Raw genomic sequence first — 22524 nt, forward strand, 5'->3', positions numbered from 1 at the left:
TAGAATAAAGAAGAGAGAGAAGAAAAATATATATATATATAAAAAAGAGAGAGAGTATTTATTTATCCGTGTATGATGACGATCTTTTTTTTTTTTTTCCAAGACCATGTTGTTCTTTTCCTTTTTGATATTACATCACACAAGCTTATTTATTCCTTCTTGAACTTTTCATTCAACACTTCTCTAAAGCCAGAAATGATTTCATTCTCTCGCTTAATCTTTTGTTCTTGAGCATGTTGTAAAACCAGACGCTTTTCTTCTGCAGAAATGACTTGATTTTCTTTACGAAGACGGACAGCATTCATACGTTGATGTCTACATGAATGTGAATCATACAGTTTGTTTGTGTACGTATGCTTACCTGCTACCACTCATGACATAACCTGCTCTTTCAAAATCTGCAATTTGATCCCCAGATAACCCAATTTCACCACGGCGAGGAATACGTTTACCTTCTTTGACATAAGCAGCCATAGCAGACCCTTCACCAGGTAACAATGCATCACCGTACACTTTATCATTATGAGAATTATTGTCCACTAAGGGAACAGGACCCACAGAAGCCAAGTCTTCAGGAAGAGGCACTAAGATAATGTTAGAGATTGACTTGATTGTTTTCGTTTTTTACCCTTCTTCTCTACCCACAGATCTTGTAATGTATCTAAATGAGATTGATTGACTTTGACTTTTTCTTTTGAAGAATCACTTTCGTCATCATCAGAATAATGTCTCTTCTTTTTATTCTTCTTTCGACTACTCTTTTTATGTTTACTGCTGCTGCTGCTCTTTTTGTGTTTATGACGATGACGACGTCGACGGTGTTCTTCTGATGATGATGATGACGATGCATCTGTATCCTCATTGTCTGTGTCTCGATGCTTTTTTAATCGAAGTGTATCTTCAGGTGTTAAAGAACGAGCACGTTCAGGAGAAGGTGCCCAGATGGTCTTGTTGGATTCAATCCTGACTCTTGTGCGACTAAAACAAGAATGAATTGCATGTTTTCAGTATTGATGAGCTTACAATTCAGAGTAACTTTCTTCAGGTCGAATCTGAATGTTGTCTATTTCAGTTGTTTTGTATCTGTCGGGAGAACGACGTCTATCGCTTGAACGATACCTTTTTGGAGAAGGCGAATCATGTCGTTTATGATCTGATCGTCTATCTAAAGAGCGTCTTCTAGAATAAGACTCTCTTCTAGGAGAAGGTGAACGTCGTCTATAAGAAGGAGATCGTTTTCTTGGTGAAGGGGATCGAGAATAAGAAGCCATTGTATTTAGAAAAAAAGAAAAAAAAGAAAAAGAAAAAGAATTTTTTTTTCTCTTTAAGGTCTTTTTTTTTTTATTATTATTATTGATTGATTTAGAACAACGCCACTTGTTCATGCCTCTTTTCTACCTGTAAAAGCATGAATTATATTGACTTTTGTTCTATCATTCTTCTTCTTTACGCGTCTTGCCCTGTGCTCTTAAATGGTAAGATGAAAGATATTCATCAACTCCGAACGCGTCTCTTTTAAAAAGCGTTATTTTTATTATTTTTATTTTTTTATTTCTTTTTAAACCAACACATGGAATCACTTCGAACAGTTATTTCTCGGCTGTTTGCTGATTTACAAGACACTCAAGCAAGTCCGGTAAAGATAGTAGTATTAACTCTCTTTCTTTCTTTCGTGTCATACTCACCAGTATATAGGATTGGTTAAATATAGAGAAAGAAAATACGCAAACGTTCAATGGGTAAGAAAGGAACTGTTTCAATACATGTCATCAACAAGTACTTTTATAGGCTATTTAACAGAAACCCTTCTAAAAGAAGAAGGCTATATTTACTTCACCCTGAAACGCATCATGAACCAATCTATGAGAACAAGATCATTCACCATATCAACTCTACTCATCGTATTGACTATGAAGCATTAGCAGCTGATTTTGTTCGAGCATGTCAAGTAGGCGGTGGCAATGTGGTGAGTCTCTTTATTGACATAAAATAGATAAAACTGATCGGTAGATAGACTGAACAATTGAAAGTGATCATGTTAAAGTACAGAGAACCACCATTGACCTTGGAGAAATCATGTCGACTTGTTACTTTTCTACACCATATTCTTAAAGTGATACCAGTCATTCCTGCAAATACGAGTCAGAAACCATTTCCTTTAGGCTCTTTATTAGAGGATGTCACACTCACCCTATCTACATTGCAACCTGCTATTTGGATCACTACTGTTCAATTCATGCTCTCTTGTCTCAAAAGTGCATCTCAACAGCAAATCTATCATGCAGGTGTTACGATACCTGTCATGTTGAGTATTATTAAGCATATCTTGTTAGAATTGACTCGACTGCCTTCTACAGACATGTCCACACTACAAGAGAAATGCTTCTCAGTAGGCAAAGCATTGTTGGATTTATTCCTTGTTCATCATGAACTCAATCCCTCAACAAAACAAACAGGAACTATCTCTTATTACGATGTCGTCTATTCATTTCCTGAACTCTATGGTCATTTCTTAAATGCTCAACATATCCCTACAACAACTGCTTTACAGCCTTCCATTGTCAATCAGAATATTTGGCTGATGACATTAGACTATCTGACCGTGTCTGTTTTGCAAGATCATCGTCTGATTGATCGCATACCTACTTTGATGGCTATCAATATCATCAAGCACATTTTAAGGGAAATCAATACATTACCTTCTGATTTGACCACTTCGCAAGTCAACTGTTTAAACAAGGGCAAAGAGTTGATTAATCTGCTATTATTGGGTCCTACAGGGGATGGTGCAGGTGCAGTATCGCATTACGATGTCATTGTTGCTGTAAGTGAATATGACAAACAAAACAAACAAACTCATCAAGATTAGCTTCCTGATGTCTATGGACATTTTCAACATGGTACATTTGCTCAAAGTGTTCATTGGGCTATGGAAAAGTTTATTAATGAATTGGGTAAACGAAGACGCCATTTGGCCTTCTTGATGATGCCACCAGATGCATCATGGCCACTCATTTCCCAGATGAGCAGAAGACATGAATACAATGATTTAACAACCAGAACAAGCTATCATATGTTTGAAGGCGATTTGGTAACATGATTCTTGTATGAATCTCACTAATACGTCTAGATTGAGTTTGTGAAAGAAGGCAGTTCAACCAATATTCAAACCCATTTTAGAGACATGCTATTTCAACGCGCATCTATGGACGAGTTTAGAGAACTTGCCATGTCACTCACACAGACGGGCCTTGATACGACACTGATCAGAAAAGCCATGGTAGCCAAAGTAAGAGATGTCATTCGATGCATTCAACACTATAGTCAGCATGGAAAGAGAGATGATCAAGATACACAGAGTAAGTGTGTGCATTCTCGTCTGATGTCTACTGACATGCAGCCTAGTGTCTGAAAAAGAACAAGAAGCATTTAACCCAGCAACTGCTTCCATACGTGGTGAAGACATCAAGATGATGATTCCTGATAATGTTGATTTATGGGAGCTCATGACAGAAACAGCAGATCAGTTGTATAGTTTTGTGTCTGCAGAGTAAGTAATAACTTGGGTTTATCGATAGACTGACGATGACTAGCTTCTTTACGTATGAAGATATCCTTCAGGACTTTTTTGATCTTGTATTCAAACCTAATGGAGAGCCTTATTTGCCCAATGCAAAAAACCACATCACAAAAGACAATGGGCTTGTTTGGTTATTGCTTCAGTTGTTTTGTAAGTTGTCAATAGGTTTTGATAGCATGTTCATAGTCCATCTAGATATTGAAAAGGTGTCTAAAGAAGTCATTCAAAAAGACTTTGAACAAGATGAAAAGCTGTTTGACAAACTCGTTCGTTTATACAATCAAGAACAAACAGAATCAAAAGATGCGTTTACATTACGTGACCTGGCATTGCAATGTGCTGTGAACCATCAAAAGGCCAATATCAAAGATGTGGCTAATATCAAGCATCGACACCCTTTGATTGCAGCTTCATTACAGCATGCTGGTCTGTGTTATCAAATCCAAGCTTATTTTGGTAGTTATTATCATAGCAATGTGCCTACCAACTCGACGCTGTTCAGTCACCTGGATCTACAAGAAATGACCAAAATCGCTATGGAAAGTCAACTCAGACAAGATGTTGTTCCCTATACGCTTTATGTCTATCTGGTGCCTACAAAAGCAGATGTACATACACTAGGACATCCCTCAACTACCTATATCAAGGGTGGTACATTAAATTACAAACTACTTGACTTACTCTGTGTAAATGCGAAGCACAGATTATTGCAAGTAATTTATAAAATGATGCTCGACAGTGAAACAGGACCAAGATACCAGTCTACGACCGTATCTCCTGTAGCTTGTGTACCACCTAATGTGATAGATGTAGTCTATAAGCTATTATACAGTGCTCCTTGTTCGTAAGTTCTTTGACGCACCCTACACAACCCTAAATGGCTCACCTGTGTTTTGTAGAGCAGAATTGATGATTAAAGAAATCTTTGATAAATTAAGAAGATGTGATAAAGCAATCAAAATGAAGCATACAACAGATCCCAACCCAACTCAGCCACAATTGCCAGATCACACCATGCGATGGCTTCAAACTATCTTGCAACTCATGAACTATCGATTTATTCGGTTTCTTAAATACTCGCCACTTTCTTCTGGTCTATTGCATTATATTCGTTATTCTATCTCTTGTCTCGAGAACAGACAATGTTATCAGACGCTTGAATCTTTTGCTATCAATATCATTGTAAGTTGTGGGGGTTTTTTTATGTATTTATCCTTCTTTATAGCATATGCAAATCGACGTCAAACTGTTACGCTCATTAGATGATCCTCACCGAGAAAAACCCATTTGGTTTGCAGAATCAGAAATGCTGGCGAGATTAACAGTATGTACAATCAGTCGTCTGATCAAAACAAGAGGTCAAGCAGATATCAAAACAGATCAAATCCATCGTGTACTCTCAAGTTTGTATGAATATCGCATTGAGTGGTCTCCTGAAGCCATGGCATTCTTTCCGCCTGCAGTTCAATCGTTCTATAAGACCACAAACCAGTCTATTCATGCTCGTCCCTCTATCACGCCACAAAAGGTTCAACATTTGATTGCCAACAACAAGGCATTTACAGCTTATATCTTGCAAGGTTCTTCTGAAGCAGAGCGCATCGTAACCCAATTCTTTTCTGTCTTGGAGAATCAACCTATTTTGCTCTGTACGATGTGGGTCATTGCAATCACACGAAACACAACAGAGTGCTTTAATATGGCAGCAATTCGTAAATTACTGATGCTGATTTCTCCCTCAAGAATGGCTACAAGTACCATTGATCTGATTGATTTCATCCTGAGTGTGGAGTATCCTCCCAATAGCTCAGAATTTGTAAGTAGATAGAGACGAGGTCCTGTATATTGATCGTCTATAGTTGTATGCTTTGCTGGATACGTTTATTTGGAAAAATCAATGGATCAATTTCAACCATGTCTTGTTTGCTTTCCTTAAAGGAGGAGGTAGTGCTGACAGAACAACAAAAGCCATGCACTATGTTCGCTACCTTTTACTCGAATCCAAAGAGTTCCAGAACCGTATTAGCTTGTGGGACTCACTCAACTTTAGTCATCGTCATTGGACTGAAGAAGATCACCATGAAAAACTGATGCAGTACTTGCAAAAATATCCTGAATATCATGAATTTGAAAGCTATGCTATGCCTTCTATGGAAATCCCTCACCAACAAGCTAAACTGCCCATTTACTTTTCAAATGTAGTGAGCGATTTCATTTCTTTTATGGAAAATCTCATGATGCGATTGATTGAGTATGCTCAAACCGACTTGTTGGCTGATATTTTGGATCACTATGGACATTTGTTTTATCTTCATCAGTGTCCATTGGCCTTTGTGGTCAATATGCTATTGTATTATCATTCATCTTCTACATTGCGCAACCCTCGTATACTTAAACGATTGTTGCGCTTGTTAGGCAAGTATATTGGTCGCAGAAAAAAAAAAGAGAGAGACTCATTTGTGTGTAGATTTTGACCAATACACCATTCTAAAAGAAGCAGAAGCATATGCAACAGATGACAAGGACGATGGAAGTGCATTCAATTCGACTTATTTTGAGAAAGTGATTTACAAGCTTGCAGGCAGTAATGTATACTGAACATAGGAAGTCCTATAAGCTCACATTCATCTATAGACATCAACCCTCAAAAGTGTGCACCAAGAACAAACCCTCATTTACCAGAACGTCATTTTCGTGAAATTGGTAGTCCTGCAGTAGAAGGCATTTTGACAGCTGCATTGGAAATCATGGTTACACCTGTTCCTCCTTCTACTGTGATTCGCCAATTACTCGACCTGGCTCTTTTACGAGAATCTCATCATGTAGGTGTATCTGCACTTACACTTCATGCCATTGGCCTGTTAATACCTGTACTTCCTCAAAAAGAGTATGTGCATCCTATTTTTATCGAACTGAATGAAGTTATTGGATCTGATCCTTATTTACTTGAAGTATCAGAACCTTGTCGACTTGTAAGTCAATGCGAAACAATTCACCTGACTGACAAGCATGTAGATACGATGTGGCATACCTCGTAGTGTGAATGGCAAATTTATCATGGCACAATCGTTACCAGACATGACAACCATCTCACTCAAAGATACCTTAGGCGAACGAATTCGTAAAGCCATGATATTTCCTTACATATTTAACGACTACACGTTTAATTTACATAACTACAGTACGAATGGACCCAACAGCTTTTTATGTTTGTTCCATAGTATCATACATTATTCCAGTCTCGACATCTTTTCGGTCTTTTTAGAATATACACAGACACTACGTCAGTCAGGACAAGTCAAGACTGATGTCCAGTTACTCTATATGTGTTTCCTTATTGGACCAGCATTACATCGTATTGAAAAGCTAGATAGCGGCGATGCAGGTGTAAGTACCCCCAAAAAAAAGGAAATGTTGCGTTGACTTATAGCTTGTGTATATAGTTTTTGATTGAATTAATGTATATGGTCAAGCAAGTAACAACACATATGGATCTAAAAGATGGATGGACAACACAGGCGTTGGAGCAAGTATATGACTTTCTGTATCATATTCGCACTCGATTTGTTAAATCAAATGAGTTGGCTAACCAATTGAAAGACATTATCAAGTCCATGAACCCACCTACTTGCCAAAGATTGTTAAGACTAGTTTCTGAGAAAAAAGCTGAATAAAATACACAAGCACTTTTTTTTTTTTTGAAATATATAAGACTCCGAAGAAAACGGTTGTTGCGCTTTTGCAGAGATAGCAGGAGACTGGTTAGATGTGTAAAATCTATTGTTGAAATCAGGAAAGCTCAATCGGTTTCCTCTTTATATTCTAACAATGAGGTATCCCAAAACATTTCTATCTTTTCACAAGTCATTTTGGTCTCTATCTTTGTTCTGTAACGCTGTAATGCTGCAAAAAACAACAATCATTCACAAAAAGCCAAAATTTCAAGACTAAAAACAAGAATAATTCCTTTCGTCGGCTACAGGGTTCGAACCTGTGCAGGCAAAGCCTATTAGATTTCAAGTCTAACTCCTTAACCACTCGGACAAACCGACTAAAGTAAAAGTAAAATTTTTTATATATAGATGATATTCAAAATCATAGTAAAAACACGATGATCTTCCAATTTTTCTGTTTGGTTCTTGTTATTTTGCATACGCAAATATGTACGGTGTTACATAACTCAGATCATTTTGCTTTTTTTTTTTTTTTATAAAAAGCTATGGTTCTGAAAAAAATATGACGCAAAAAATTTATCAATACATTATATATACAGATATCATTACGCGTTATTCTCTGTTCTAATCCAATTGATTTAATTCATGACTTGTGTGACTGAAGGGAATAACAAACGATGATGGATACATATTGTGAAAAAACGAGAGTTATGGTCCATTGTAATCATTATAGATAGATTGTCTTTTTCTTATAAGTTCCTACTTTGATTGACTTGATTGATGTTTTTGCAACTGCAATTTACTAACCATACAGTCCAAGTGCTAAAGACTAGCATTATGCTATAATGACATCTATGCTTTTTTGTGTCAATGTCTGAGTTCAAACCTTTGGACCATTTGGTTCAATGCTCACCCTCACTTTTTTCTGTTCGTTTTATCTTAATGCTCCTACCGAAATTCACATTCCTGCTGAAAGGACCGGCCCATTTACAGCCTTTCAAAACGCGTTTGTTTTCAACAGGCATAAGTCTAACCGAAAATGTTCGAGGCATTATGAGAAAAGTTCCTTTACCTGTTGTTGTTGTAACGACGTCCAAGCCTGACGATCGCAATCACCGAAGAGGCATTACCGTATCGTCTTTTACGTCTGTATGTTTACACCCAGAGCCACTCGTATCGTTTTGTGTCCAAACGCCTTCTCGTGCATCCGACCTACTTCATTCTTCAGGCAGCATGGTGCTAAACTTATTATCACATGAACAAGTTCTACAATCCATCGCTTTCTCGTCACCCAACAAAGATCAATTTAAAGACGTTCCATTCTTTGACGATCCAGCCACAGGTCTGCCTGTCTTAATGGGTACAGTAGGCGCTATGCATTGTGAAAAGTATAAAGTGATTGAACTAGGCGATCATGAACTATGGATCACTAAAGTACTCAAAATAGAAGAAGGGGTTGGAGGAGAGCATGGTATACGCGAAGAAGCACAACCATTACTCTATTATGAAAGAAACTATTGCAGTGTGGGTGACCAAGTATTTATGAAGGCATTTATGGACGATAATGACCAATCAGGGCATAAATGGATGCATAGGGCTCATTTGAGAATGGCATGGAACTTAATTCGAGAATTAGGGCCAGTGGCAGCAGAACCAGTCATTAAAGAAACCATGCGAACACATTTCAATAACAACAAAAAGTACAAGAGTAAAGACTACCATGAAACAATCACTTCTTTTTATATTGCGCTAGTGTCTGCAGCTATCAACTCATACCACGGCCGAGACAGCCATGATTTCTTTGCTTTGGTAGAAAAGTTTCCACAATTACTCAATGTCAAACTGATAGAAGAATACTATTCACCTGAAGTATTGTTTTCAAAAGAAGCTAAAGAAGCATTTATGAAACCAGATCGAAAGCCTTTACCGACACAGTTGCTTGAAGAATAGAGCATTTATTTGATGATGTACAAAATCCAAAAATGGGATACAAACAGGAGGGGCAGACAAAAAAAAAAAAAGAATTAGTTATAGAAATAAAAAGGTTTGTTTCTTCATTGAATTAAAGAAGAGGATAGATACAGGCACACCCGAACGAGTAAATTAAATTCTGTATAATACTCGAAAAAAAAATGAGTAAAAGCAAACCAATGTTTTGGTTTGCGCAGGCAATGATGGATGTGTTACTCTACTAATGTGGCTGAGTCTCTATATAAAAGCCATTTGGTTTCAACTCTTGTTTCTTTTCATTTTTTTTCTTCATCGTTCAAAATATGGCACCACTTGACATTAAAATAGAAATTGTGCTAGACAAAAACAATGTAAAATATTATCCAGGAGATTCAATTGAAGCCAAAATATTTTTAACGTCCAACCAAAACTGTAGTTTGCATGACTTTCGCCTAAACTGGACAGGCCTTATTCAAGTACAACCTGTTCAATTCAACAAGGAAAATCGTATTTATTTTAACGAGTGCTGGAAACTCGGTCCTACATTGATTAAATCAAATACAAAGACATCTAAAGGGAACAGCAACGTGCCTTTTTACCATACTCGCCTGATCCTATCTTCCAACAATTACGATCCTGAACCAAGACTTGATCTACCAAAGAACAAAACGGTAGGACTATCTTTTGTAGTCCATGTGCCAAACGATCGCCCGTTACCTAGCTGTACAGAATTAAGCGCATCACCAAACAAGATTATGTACTTTTTGGAAGCATTTATCTTGGATCAAGACAGTAAACTGTTCCTGACACAAAAATCAGTTCCTGTCTATGAAGCTATTTATACACGTACGCCTGATATGATGATACCTCAAAGAATAGAACAAGTATTTATGGTGTCTTTATTCACTCAAGAAAAGAAGGAATTCGCATCTGCCATGCGCGTTACTTTACCTTGTCGAGGCAGTCAAGCGGGCATTGCTATTCCTGTTTCTATTTCTATTTGGAATAACATGGAATTTACTCGAAGACAAGGTATTTCTGTCTCTTTATTTCGTATCAATCAAATCCTGGCTAATGGAAGGTAAACAGGCAAAAGAATTAGGCCCATTTAGTTAACGTGGTTCTTAGAGCATATACATCGCAAGGAGAAAAGATTCATCGTGTGGTAGCAGACCTAGACATCACAGGACAAGACAGCCATAACAACCAAAAAATGCAAGTTATACGTGTAGGATTACCAATTCCTAAAGGCACTATGCCAACCATTACTTTTGAACAAAGTCAGTTAATATCTGTCAGCTATTTCATTCGAGTTCAGATCTTTGCTCAAGAAGGTGTCTATACAACATCAGAGGGTAAAAAATCTCAGTTCATGATGGTTGATTTACCATTTATTGTGGGCACATTGACAACACCCTCATTCACAACCTCATCTTCATCTTCATCACCTGTCATTACGCCTCTTTCATCGCCTGGACAAACGTATAACTCACTATCCAGTGTTCTTAACACCCATCAGCCCAATATGCAACCTAGTTTTGATTCTTATTCTTCTTCTGGCAAATCCATCACTGATCCTACATCACCTACATTAGGTTCTGTAAGTCCTGAGTCAACAAAAAAATCACCAAGAGGAAGCATTAGTGGTATATTTAGAAAGTCATCAACGGGTGGTGCATCTGTATCATCAGGCCAATCTTCATCTGATAACGAAAAAAAGAAAAAGAGTGTGTTTTCAACATTAAAGTTGTACAGCCGTAGCAAAAAGCAGACTGAAGAGCCTCAACCAGAAGTAAATCCTACTGTTATAATGACACCCAAGAATGAGCAGCGTGGCGTATTTAATCTTTTTGATGACAATATTACGGATGATGAATTAGATGATAACAAAAAAAATGTCCCGCCTACTCCAGCTATTGTTCCACAGCCTGAACAACCGACAAAGCAACCAGCTAAAGTGTTTAATATGTTTCCTGATGATGATTCCGACGAAGAAGAGCAAAAACAAGAACCAATCAAAGAACCAGAAAGTCAAGCAAGAGTGTTTAATATGTTTCCTGATGATGATTCTGATGAAGAAGGAGAAGAAATGCCCGCAAAAGAAACCATGGATCAACAGCCAAAAGTATTCCAGATGTTTGAAGATGATGACAGTGATTCTGACGAAAGTGTTGTGCGTGATTTACAAGTCTCCACTAATCAAGCTGAGCTCTTACAAGATGAGCGAGTCAAACCACATCATCAAGAGCAAAAGCCGAATGAAGTGATTTACAAGCCCAATACTCTAGATGATTCAACCACAGATGAAGAGAATTTTCATGATGATTTACTGAGTGCATTAGCTCTTAGAGAGAAGTTGTTGCTGTCAAATCATGATAAATAAATATACTTTTTATTTATCATTATTCCTGTACTGATGGCTAAGGATTAGACAATTACATCAATATTCAAGGCATTTAACTTTTAAGGCTGGCAGTATGTGTATTTATTAAAGATAGAACATTTGTTTGTATCCAGAAAGAACTTGTAGAACGAAAGAAAAAAATGAATTCACCTTTCTTTCGTCTAAAAAATTTTCTAGTATGATGGTCTGATCACTCTTGGTGACGCTCCGGATTTTGCTATAATCCCTTGTGAAAGACTGTATCTCTTAGATGTCAGCAATTGTTTCAAGCGCCAAGTAATTGAAGACATTGTGAAATGGTGTCCTTTACTTGTGGTGTTAGTATTGCCATCTGCAGCATTGAACAAGATAAGATACAAAGAATACTGACTCTAAGGAGCAACGAACGAAACATTTGACATATCCTTTTTAGGACATATTAAAGGTTAGCCCAGATGAAGGCTATTTTCTTTGGGATTATATAAAACTCATATAATCGTACTGAATGCTTCCACAAAAGCATTGTCTTAAAGATATTTCATCTGACTAGTCACTTTGCTTTACATGCACTATGAATTATGACTCTAATTACGCTCCCACCTATGATCCAACTTTCACTCCTTTAACCTTCACTATATGGAATTTTACTGGTCTCTCTCATCCGACAATATCTGCAGTTACCAACCCATTACAGTCGAGTTCACTCTTATTTATTACTGAAACACGGCTGTTGCCTCTACTTCAATGTCATACATACTGGCAGCAATATCACACATATGCAATACCTGTTTCGTCTGCTTACCGTATTTAAATGGGCATAACTTTACTAGTCAATCCTGATTATCCATTTTCAGTGACCTGCTTCTCATCAACGTCACCTTATAGTCTCTCCTGTCAAGTCTCTCACTTTCTTATCCATTGTCTCTATCTGCCACCCTCTTTGTCGGATGAAGAATGTATCAATGTACTAAATGACCTACCTCTGTCAAGCAACTCCTCCCAAACAAACACTATCTTTTGCAGGGACTCCCAATGCAAGACACAAACAAATACTTGGCGACTCATTGACGAGCCCAAGGAGTACTCGCTTGTTTGACTGGGCTAATAACTTGGGACTCACCTGCTGGAATGAACGATTGGCTAAAGGTGTGCCTACATACTATACACAGCATGGAAACCAAACCAAAAAAAGCATCATAGATATGTTCTTTAGCTTGACTGATGACTTGATCAATACACGAATGGAGGTCATTCAAGATTCTCATATGGGTTCCACTCATTTCCCTGTATCCCTCTCCTTCTTATGTACTCAAACTCCCATTGGTCAACCCAGCCATCCTAGACTCCTATGGAAATTGGCTAGACTACAAGAGCTCCCAGTTCGTCAGCTGTATCAAGATTTATTTGCTATTAAGGCTTCGCCGCTGCTTGCTGACCTTCGTGACTTAGTTAATTATACAATTGATTTATACAAAGGATACGTTGATAATTCCTTTACCTCTACTCAGGATTCACCATCTTCGTTCTCTTTGGATATCGATTACCTGACAGTTAGACTCACAGCACTTATTCATTCCTGCTTAGACCAAGTAGTTGGTAGGCAAAGACTTCGCTTATCCTCTAATGTATGGTTCTGGACAGACAATCTACAATCGTTGTCTGACGCTCGTAAGAATGCTCACCGACAGTGAAGGCCTAACACTCCCGGTAGCATTGGTAAAGCTTTACTTTAAAAAGAATATCGTAGAGTATATCAGTCTTTCACAGTTGAAATTAAACGACAATGTCGTCAGTCGTGGAATCAATTTTGCGAAAAACTATCTTCTAATCCACTCGAAGATACAGTCGCTGCTTTCAGTCGTATGAAAAAAAATCGCATGAGAACTCCTGCACTTTTACGTCCACAAGGAGCTCAAGTTGCTGCTAATGTTATGGCTGGCCATCTTCAAGATGTCTATGCTGGTAATTTCCTACCGCTGCCGCATCAACGAAGAAACAAGACGCCTAAACTCCCTTTAGGCCCTAATCTGACAGACTCTGATGTTCATTATCTTGAAAAGAATATCCTTTCGTCTAACCTGGACTCAATTCTGAAACTTATTGACGCCAATGACCCTAATGCCTGCCCTTTTAGAGAAGACACCATCTGTCATGCTCTTACCAAAAAAAAATCGCTCGTAAAAAAGCACATGGCCAAGATCATCTCAGGACTGAAATGCCGATATCTTTAGAAGATACGCTTGTTCCACTACTATGCACCAAATCCAAGATAAATGAAATAACATACAAAGTTCCTCGCTTATGGCGCTCTGCTCAAGTTGTTCCAATACACAAAAAAGGGTCTCTAAATGACTCTGCTAATTTTCGGCCAATCAGCCTCACATCATGCTTAAGGAAACTGATGGAAGTACGCTTGGCTCTCACTCTCTATGGGAAAGCTCCTCCACTTGATCCTGTCCAAGGTGGGTTTAGAACTAATCGAGGGATCATTGACCAAGCTCTTGCCCTACATGAACTTTGGCGGCAACACACCTTTGATCATAAGGGTGAACGGCCTGTACTAGCTTTTTTAGTCATCAAGCAAGCCTACAATCGTACTGACCGAACGATAGTTTGGCAATTGCTAAAAAATTCTTGTATTTCCCTGCCTCTTTTAGGTATTTTACAATACCCTTTTGATCAGGTTGAAATTGAAGTAATTATCTCAGGTTTTAACTCCACCGCCTTCTATCCTTCTACTGGTGTGCTACAAGGCTCCATATTGTCCCCCTTCCTATACTCTTTGTATATTGACTCCCTTCCAAAAATGTTTCGCGGCATGCATCTCCCACCAGCAGCAAGGAAAATAGAAGAGTCAATCCTAAGAGACTCTATAACAGTCTTTGGATCAATAGTCTACTATATGCAGATGATGTTGTGATTGTTGGCACACCGCTCACTATGAAATCATTACTCAACCGTGCACAGTGCCACTCTCTAAGCCTTGGATATCATTGGAATCCATTAAAATGTGTCATCGTCACCGGTCTTCCTGCTCCTAGCCAGCCATACTCAATCTATGATACGCCAATCCCAATAGCGTTGTCTTTTGAATATCTGGGCATTCCGTTCAATACTAAGGCTCAAATTGGTGTCTCCCTTCTGATTCGTCGAAACACGCAGTCTGCTCTCACAGCTATGCGTGCTGGGTTCTCTTCTCTGGGATTCTTTAACCAAATTCGTCTCTCTAAACTGACCACTGCTGGTCTATACAGTACGTTTATGTGTCCGAAATTGGAGTATGGTATTTGCCTTGGTCTTTACTGAAAATCCGATTTTGCGATTCTGTATCAATAGCCATTTAAAGGGAAAAACTAGATCATTTAAACTGATGACCAACCTTCCTTCCATGGCCGAACGCAGAGAGCCTCGTCTTCAAGATGATGAGCCGTTTCGAAACGCTTCCAGAAGACACACTGATAATGCAACTAGTGGCACACGTTGATACGTATTTCTTTGCTCGGTAACAGCAGATTTTTCTTTGGCCACAAGTATCAAACAAGAATCACATCTGGTTGCAACTTAGCAATAGCTATAATACGCTTTTCGAATGGGTCGAAGCCGATAGAAACGTCAAGAAGCAACTCTTGGGACTTCGTCAGCGTAATTTGGATGCTCTTCGTGCACAAATAGATGCCCCTGTCTTCATCTCTGACTGCAGGCCCTTTGTTGGTTGGATTGATTCTATCTTTCTGCTGCCTATGTCGATCTATGACCGTCAAAAGATCCTCTGTTGACGCCTTTGGTGGATTCCGAAGTACATTTCTACTTTCTCATGTGGTTCATCACCTATCAGTAGAAGACATGTACTTGGTTGCCTGAGCGCTGCTGAACGCTTACGGTTACCAGCTGATATACAGCCTAGTCCAATTGATTATGTCTTGAACCAGTTGCCTAGATTATCATACCCTCCAAGCCTACAAGCTCAAAGATTTGACCGCTACATACGATTGTCAAATTGGTGGCCAATCATTTGCCAACTACTTCTTGAAATTGAGATTATGGATCTTCCCGACAAGACCTACTCAAGCGAAGAAAAAGATACCTCTGGTTTAACTTTTCTCCTTTGGCTGATAGCCTCACTATATCCAGTATAAATCGACAGCTAATTCTCTCCTCCGTCCTGCGGTGTTTATACTTCCATTATGCACCTATCTTTTCCTTTTGTTTTTTTCTTTCTTATCTCTTCTTACCTGTATATACTATAGTACATCATCGTCTATGTTTCCTGCCCTTTTTTTCTCATGTTTATCACTCTATAGTTTTTTTTGTACTTTTCTTTTTTTGAACTGATGGTTAGACATTTACCCCATAGAGCCCAGTCTTCAAAACCTTTCAAATAAATATAAACTCTTACTGGGATCATAAAGGCAAAATGACGATTTTTTGACTTTTTCAAAACTTACGATATTTTTGCATAAATATGTTCTTTTATGTATGTTCAAACACAAGAAACTCAAAAAAGGGAATTAGAAGATAAAAATGATGGCTTGTTCCGAAAAACATTCACGCCTGCAGCGGGCTGCCAATACACTTTTGGTGCTACTATTCTGCTTATCAGATTTGCTCAAAAGAACTGTAAAGAGAGTTGGTTATTTCGATTCCACTTACTATAAAAAATCAATCATACCTACACTGTATACATGATATAACTTTAGTCCTCAATTTATATCTTTTTCGAGTATCAAGCTCATTTTACGATCTTGATTCATAAACAAAATAGTTATTTGACTCCTAATGTGTAAGTGTATATTTTCCTTCTATTTTGCTCATTTTATGATAGAGTAAAATTCTTTATAACCTCAAGTAGAGTATCACCTTGCCTATATTCTCTTTTTAAATAAAAGCTTATCTAACTACATGCACGAAGAATAATTTAAAAGAATAATCAAGATTTCTGCTATAAAACGATTAAATTAAGATGTTCAAGGGTTGTTGATCTTCTACTCTAAGCCTAAATTCAACAAGTATCTCTGGTCATAAATAGTAAATCAAAGAACGCATAAGATAGGATAAATGAAGATAATGAGAGTATTGGCATTCTTTTAACAGAGACGACCTTAATTCTCGTACAAATTTGAATTCATCAAAGGCACAAAGACAACCGGAACAAACTTTGAAGATCGAAAATACCAAAATGAATTTTCTTTTTGGATCTTTGAAAGTAGCCATATCTTATGTTTATTATCGCTGAATGTGGCGTGACTATAGAATTGAACCAACGAAATTCAGCTTTGTACGCTTCCCCCCTTTATTTTTTTCCAGATACCAAAAAAAAAAAACTTGCCATACGAATATTAAATGAACCCACCACCAGACGCACATAAATATATACAAACACACGTCGCCCATAACCAAAGACAACTACAATTTATTCGTTCTTGCTTTGCAGCAATAGCAGGCTCAGTAGCAGGTATTCTTGGGCTCCAGAATCTGTCTGGTTTTCTGTTTTACGCGGTGAGCTGGATCATCTTGTCGATTCTGTTAGTGGTGAAAACAGCAGGCAACAAAGGTTATTTTATTCATGGCTATCGCGATGTAGTATTGGACGGTGCTTTAGGTGGTTTGTTGTCCTATATTCTATTTCATACTTTATTATATGGTCTTGTACATTTATATCAATAATTTCTACAAGAGTTTTCCACGTTAAAATAAATTCAAACGATTTTTTTTTTTTTTTTTTTTTTTTTTTTTTGAAAATTGATTATAAATACTCTTTGTTTTTCTTTTATATTCCTTTTCTCTTTTCATCTTTATATCAACAGCCAATGTCAATTATTTATTTGCCATCTATGAAGACGTTATTGGAAAAGAATAAACAATTTTCAGATACATCTTGTCAAGAAGAAAAGTCTGTCATGATTGACCGTCTGATTGATGTCTCTGCAGAAATTATTGACTCAATATGGTCAAAGAAACAAAAACCAACCTCTAAAATCATCATGCCCACCAATGAATTTATACGAGAAATCATTCAACGATCAAGAGCCACTTATTCTATGCTTCGACTTGCCCTGTTTTATATCTTTCGTATTCGCAACTTAATACCTCAAAGCACACATTGTATTGTATGTTGCGGAAGACGTATGTTTCTTGCTGCTCTTATGCTTGCCTCAAAGTACCTTCATGACAGGAATTATCGGAATAGAACGTGGGCTAAAATTGCTAATTTAGATGTAGCGGAAATCTCTGCTTCAGAATTTGTCTTTCTAAAATTAATTGACTATAGACTCTATGTTTCTAAACTGCTTTATGATAGATGGGTTTTTCTTTTGCATGAACATGTCCAAAAGAAACAATTGATCCATATATATACACAGCAAAAAGTTAGTCTTCCCGTTATTCAGCTGGCATCTCCCACCCTTACACAAGAAGACGACAGTCAAAGTGAAATGTCTTCACCCGCTACATCTTACAGTAGTAGTAGCAGCATGGCATCACCTCATACACCTTCTCCTTCTACTCTCCATTTACCATGTAAAAAGCGACCTATTGAAGACCCCAGTCTACCGGTGACTAAGCATCCTCGCATATCGTCATGATCATCATCCTATTTTTTTTTGTACATATCATAATCGTATACCAACATTTTTTAATAAAGCCATTTTATTTTTCGGATCTTGAACATTTTTTGATATCTTTTTCCTTTTCAACTCAGAAACGGCCTGATTTTTTTTAATTGCAGAAACCAAGCTAGTTCTGACAACATTCGACAACCAAAAAAAAAGTCATACGTTTATGACGCATGACAACAAACAGACCTATTTAAATTGAAGCTGAGACAAGGGAAAAACTTAAACTCTTTTTTTCTTGATGTTGACTTGTCTGAAACCAGACGATATAAGTCATAGGATAAAATACATGAAGAAGGTGTTATGCAATATACTTGTTCCTACTAACAAAAAAAGATAAATCAAAGTTGGCAAGCGTAAAAATATAAATTTCTCACACTTTATTTATATACTTTTTATGTTGCATGCTGAAGCAGAATAAATAAGGGTGAAAGAGTAAAAGAGAGAAAAGAAAAGAAAAGAAAATAAACAAAGGGAAAAAGCAGTATATTTATATACTCGTTTTTTTTTTGCATGTGAAAATAAGAATGAATACCCTATAGTCAAAAAAAATATTCGTTTATTCACTTTTTTGTGCAACCATGCGAACAGACCATCAAATTGAGCCCCTCTTTTTAACAGAATTTTTTTTGTGTATCAAAATTTGATGTTTCGACAAAAAAGGCCTATCTCACAACCATCAATAATCTTAACCGGATTTCCCACACCCCATTTTTTTTATCCTTTTACTATCTCATTCTCTTTTTTTTTACAAAGTTTATAGAGCATAAACAAAGTCACAATTTCCATATATATTGAACAAGAAGGGTGTATAGTAAAGTATACTTCTTCTCTTCTTCTACTTATCATGTCCAATTATAACTTTTACTCAAACGATAGTCTATATTATTCGCCTCCTTCAAGAACACTCAGTGAAACAGACCTAAAAGACCTTTTCGAGCCTCTTGTTGACCTGACTTTATTTCAAGACTTATCTCCTTCAGCTGTTGAAGCATCTTCACCCAAGACAACAGATTCGCTATCGGATAATGATTCTTCACCTCATTCACAATATATAAGCTTCTTGAAGGACCCTGAACTCGTGATCCATGTAAATTCAGTCTTTTTTCTCTAAAAAAAATTTGCTTATCTTTCTCTTTATATAAAATCTAGGAACCACCAAATGATTTCTTTCTCAACTATTTAACTTGCGACATGTAAATTCTTGTCATAGCCTTGATTTCTTTATTTTACTAACTGCTTTTCTTGTTATGGTAGGCCTCCTGAAAAGCCACTTTATACGAATGAAGAAAGGTAAAATATATATATATATATATATAAATACCTCATTTGAGCTACAAAAAGACTAATGTTCTTAAACAGCAACCGCCCTCAGATTCGCATTCTCGGGGTGCCAAGCACAGGCGCCAAATCGCGCGTCGAAACTCAGATAAAGTTGTGTATCCAATTAATGACAAAAGATGAAAAGAAAGTAGTCGACTGGTCCTATATTCGTCTGGGTGAAAACATGCTTGCCAGATCTCGATTGCGTAAAAGCCAACAACAAGTAAAACCATTAGATGGGTCAATTGCTACTATGGTATCAGACGAATCCAAGGTATTGCAACTAGAGGCTAAAGTGATATGTGCCAGCAGTAGTAACACGGATCATCCGGTTCGAATGTGTGTGGGCTGTGTACGACGTGAGGTAAAATAAGATCCACAAGATTTTTGGATGGAAAGACTCATCTCCACATTCGCTTTTCTATATTTAGAGGAAGCGGGCCGAAAGAACAAAAGATGGCAAGTCAAAGGATCTTGTTGTTCTATCTCAAGACATGGAAGCCGAAAGAGACCGCATCTTATTGTTTAATTGCAATCCAATGATCAACTTCTCATCGGGAGATGCTATTTTGCCTACCAGAATTACGTGCTATTGTAGACATCATAATGAAAAGGAAGGATTTAGGTACGCTAGTCTTATCAGTTTTTGGGTTTGGCATTAAACCTTATTGTTTTAGGATTTGTTTTGCGATGAAGAACCATCAAGGCCATGTTGTAGCTACGGGTATTTCTCCACCTATTATGATAACAGATGATCATAAAAGCTCAAAACAAAAGAACAGCCGCAAGAGGTCAAGAGATGAAAATACGCATATCATTTCACGTCCTGACACTCCAGCTCCTTCTCGTCGAGGCTCTATGTCTACAGGTGAAGAAAAAAACACGTTGACTTCACTTTCATTAGAAGACGGAGAGGATAGCGAAGAAGAGCAAGGTCTTTCCACACCCACAAGCCTTGAATTCATGCAGCCTGGATTCAATCTCGCACCTCAGCCTACTCCAAGCGAGGAATGGCCATTTAATCGCCGCCGTCGCACGATTCAAGGTTATACTTCTTCAGATGCCTCTGCAAACGCGCTTATCAACTCCATGCTTGACAGAGTGCCGCAACTTGAGCGCCTCGTACCATCACAAGGACCTACCTATGGCGGCATAGAAGTGACCTTATTAGGTTCCGGGTTTTACCGAGGTTTGACTTGTTTGTTTGGTGAACATGCTGCCACGACTGTCTATTGGAATGCCAATACAATGGTATGTCTCTTACCGCCTGCCGCACAGACGGGTCCTGTGGTTGTGTCATTCAAAGAGCATCCTTTGGTACTTGAAGGTCAAGATGTAGCAATTTTTACTTATTATGATGCAAGTGATCATGCCTTACTTGAACTCGCATTGCAAGTGGTAGGTCTAAAAATGACGGGGAAACTTCACGATGCAAAACACGTTGCCATGCGGATTGTTCAGGGAGGAGATCAACAAAACTCGTCTTATCAAAGCTCTGTTTTGGAAGCTGTTGAGCAGTCGGATCAACTGATAGACTATACACAAACAAACAATCAAGGTCACACGTTGCTTCATTTAGCTGTATTACTCAACAACGAAGCTTTGGTAAGAGCACTGATTGCTAGCTATCAATACCGTCCTGCTCAAGAAAAACTCGCATTTCTGAATACGCAAGATAAGAATAATATGACAGCACTTCATCTCGCTTGTCAAAGCAAGTCAAGAGACTTAGTGCGAGTATTGCTTTATGTGGGAGCGAGCTCAAACCTCCAATCAAATTGGGGACTGCCGTCGTCTCTATGTCAGGAAGAATCAGATCTTCTAGATTTACTTGATTTGTACAATAAGAATAACTCTATAAGGCGAAAACCACTTTCTAGAAGAAATAGTCATATGAGCCATCGGTTTCATAGTTTGAGTAGTACAGATTCAATCAAAGTTATCGTTTCGCCTTCAATGGAATTAGACGGCTTAGGCTTTGTGCGTCACAAACTAAATTGTCGCCTTTATCTCTTTTGGGTGCCGATGTTTATAGGTAAGTTTATTCTTTTGTTTGGCTTATATTGATTGTTCCTCATAGTGGCTATCTGTTTACTCTTTATACGCCTGTTAGACCAATCCGGGTTACTAAACCTGGAAATGTTCCCTAGAAGCCGTCCTTACGGAATTTCTTTATCTATTTGAGTTATTTATATCCTATTTATGCATTTGTTCATTCATCCATTCATTTTTTTTTCAAGCATATTTAAACATTTTATTTTGTTTTAGTAGAGTTTTTCTATATATTATTAGAATGAAAACACCTGTAGCATACAATAAAGTTCCATTTCTCTGAAGATAGTTTCATCTCTTTCCCATAAAAAGTTCTTATCATTGATATAGACTTTATTGAACAATATAAATTTGTGATACAGAAACAATCTAGACACATGTTTACAAGTTAGGGTATGTAAATAGGAGAAGCTTTAAAAGGAATAAAAGCGTATTTTCTCTTTTTCTATGACGAAATTAGGGGATCGATTTAGATGCTATTTTGCCTCTAAAGATACAAATAGCTTTAATAGAACCTTAGTTGGACCGAGTAGAGGAGAGTCGATTCAAACTGTATGATTAAATTGAGTACTAACCAGATATAACTGTACTCATAATGAAAGAAGCAAGATCAAATAACAAAAGAATGGCAAGGTATTTTGATTTAATTCTGCAAATTAGTTTGCTATTTTAACGAATACAATGACCTCGGTGGTCTGAGCAACTTATCCAAGGTATACATTCAGTTTGAGAGACCCAATATCTTTTACATGGTTTTAGAGATCAATCTTCTTTTGCTTTGAAAAAAAAAGAATTTATTATCTTATGTGTCTAAATTCGCCTCATGAATAATGCTTGTAACCCTACGATCTTTATTTTTTCTCTTTCTCTTGCTATTATACAGAACAGTATATTTTTTTTTCTTGCGTTTTAAACAATATGACTAGAAAAGACAGGCGTATTTAAGACATA

At 37.4% G+C, this 22524-nt stretch overlaps 8 protein-coding genes and 1 non-coding gene across 9 annotated transcripts; 7 read left to right on the forward strand and 2 right to left on the reverse strand.

Moving 5' to 3' along the window:
• Positions 1-35: 35 nt before the first annotated feature.
• B0P05DRAFT_530363 (ras-induced vulval development antagonist-domain-containing protein) lies at positions 36-1308 on the reverse strand. The gene is made up of 4 exons (XM_051576852.1): positions 1024-1308; positions 629-978; positions 362-584; positions 36-315 (listed from the first exon to the last, which is right to left on the reverse strand). Exons 1-4 carry the CDS (start codon positions 1269-1271, stop codon positions 150-152), a joined length of 987 nt encoding a protein of 328 aa, XP_051437457.1. The 5' UTR covers positions 1272-1308; the 3' UTR covers positions 36-149.
• A 43-nt stretch (positions 1309-1351) lies between these two features.
• On the forward strand, positions 1352-7284 carry B0P05DRAFT_530371 (mediator complex subunit 23-domain-containing protein). The gene is made up of 16 exons (XM_051576853.1): positions 1352-1645; positions 1696-1739; positions 1789-1966; positions 2015-2824; positions 2870-3091; positions 3131-3359; positions 3406-3550; positions 3594-3730; positions 3776-4424; positions 4480-4762; positions 4806-5396; positions 5440-5995; positions 6048-6164; positions 6215-6552; positions 6596-6967; positions 7024-7284. Exons 1-16 carry the CDS (start codon positions 1571-1573, stop codon positions 7252-7254), a joined length of 4977 nt encoding a protein of 1658 aa, XP_051437458.1. The 5' UTR covers positions 1352-1570; the 3' UTR covers positions 7255-7284.
• Positions 7285-7550: 266 nt separating this feature from the next.
• On the reverse strand, positions 7551-7632 carry B0P05DRAFT_t26. The gene has a single exon. It is a non-coding gene; the product is annotated as a tRNA-Ser (tRNA).
• A 414-nt stretch (positions 7633-8046) lies between these two features.
• Positions 8047-9339, forward strand: B0P05DRAFT_530373 (flavin reductase like domain-containing protein). Its single transcript, XM_051576854.1, has one exon. The coding sequence runs from the start codon at positions 8125-8127 to the stop codon at positions 9202-9204; it is 1080 nt and encodes a 359-aa protein (XP_051437459.1). The 5' UTR covers positions 8047-8124; the 3' UTR covers positions 9205-9339.
• Positions 9340-9527: 188 nt separating this feature from the next.
• On the forward strand, positions 9528-11587 carry B0P05DRAFT_584555 (uncharacterized protein; the record flags this gene model as incomplete). Its single annotated transcript, XM_051582361.1, has 2 exons — positions 9528-10285; positions 10333-11587. The coding sequence occupies 2 exons, from the start codon at positions 9528-9530 to the stop codon at positions 11585-11587; spliced, it is 2013 nt and encodes a 670-aa protein (XP_051437460.1).
• A 1226-nt stretch (positions 11588-12813) lies between these two features.
• Positions 12814-13035, forward strand: B0P05DRAFT_453411 (uncharacterized protein; the record flags this gene model as incomplete). Its single annotated transcript, XM_051573911.1, has 1 exon — positions 12814-13035. A coding segment is annotated over one exon (222 nt), but the record flags the coding sequence as incomplete, so codon positions are not given.
• A 3861-nt stretch (positions 13036-16896) lies between these two features.
• On the forward strand, positions 16897-17305 carry B0P05DRAFT_530386 (uncharacterized protein). The gene has a single exon (XM_051576855.1). The coding sequence runs from the start codon at positions 16928-16930 to the stop codon at positions 17249-17251; it is 324 nt and encodes a 107-aa protein (XP_051437462.1). The 5' UTR covers positions 16897-16927; the 3' UTR covers positions 17252-17305.
• Positions 17306-17433: 128 nt separating this feature from the next.
• On the forward strand, positions 17434-17913 carry B0P05DRAFT_447520 (cyclin-domain-containing protein; the record flags this gene model as incomplete). Its single annotated transcript, XM_051573829.1, has 1 exon — positions 17434-17913. A coding segment is annotated over one exon (480 nt), but the record flags the coding sequence as incomplete, so codon positions are not given.
• A 1049-nt stretch (positions 17914-18962) lies between these two features.
• On the forward strand, positions 18963-21858 carry B0P05DRAFT_530395 (uncharacterized protein). Its single transcript, XM_051576856.1, has 5 exons — positions 18963-19394; positions 19456-19491; positions 19561-19885; positions 19953-20146; positions 20199-21858. Coding segments are annotated over exons 1-5 (1947 nt in total). The 5' UTR covers positions 18963-19392; the 3' UTR covers positions 21589-21858.
• The last annotated feature ends 666 nt before the right edge of the window (positions 21859-22524 follow it).

This window comes from Gilbertella persicaria (genome assembly GCF_025201335.1).
Source record: "Gilbertella persicaria strain CBS 190.32 chromosome Unknown B0P05scaffold_8, whole genome shotgun sequence".
Lineage (NCBI taxonomy): Eukaryota > Fungi > Mucoromycota > Mucoromycetes > Mucorales > Choanephoraceae > Gilbertella > Gilbertella persicaria.

Coding starts and splice junctions, on each gene's coding strand:
- B0P05DRAFT_530363 (XM_051576852.1), bottom strand. CDS start 1,271: ATGGCTTCTTATTCTCGATCCCCTTCACCAAGAAAACGATCTCCTTCT. Junction 979..1,023: donor GAAGAAAGTTACTCTGAATT/GTAAGCTCATCA, acceptor TTCTTGTTTTAG/TCGCACAAGAGTCAGGATTG. Junction 316..361: donor TATGTCATGAGTGGTAGCAG/GTAAGCATACGT, acceptor ACATTCATGTAG/ACATCAACGTATGAATGCTG.
- B0P05DRAFT_530371 (XM_051576853.1), top strand. CDS start 1,571: ATGGAATCACTTCGAACAGTTATTTCTCGGCTGTTTGCTGATTTACAA. Junction 3,092..3,130: donor ATATGTTTGAAGGCGATTTG/GTAACATGATTC, acceptor TAATACGTCTAG/ATTGAGTTTGTGAAAGAAGG. Junction 6,165..6,214: donor GATTTACAAGCTTGCAGGCA/GTAATGTATACT, acceptor ATTCATCTATAG/ACATCAACCCTCAAAAGTGT.
- B0P05DRAFT_530373 (XM_051576854.1), top strand. CDS start 8,125: ATGTCTGAGTTCAAACCTTTGGACCATTTGGTTCAATGCTCACCCTCA.
- B0P05DRAFT_530386 (XM_051576855.1), top strand. CDS start 16,928: ATGAACCCACCACCAGACGCACATAAATATATACAAACACACGTCGCC.
- B0P05DRAFT_530395 (XM_051576856.1), top strand. Junction 19,492..19,560: donor CTTTATACGAATGAAGAAAG/GTAAAATATATA, acceptor GTTCTTAAACAG/CAACCGCCCTCAGATTCGCA. Junction 19,886..19,952: donor TGGGCTGTGTACGACGTGAG/GTAAAATAAGAT, acceptor TTCTATATTTAG/AGGAAGCGGGCCGAAAGAAC.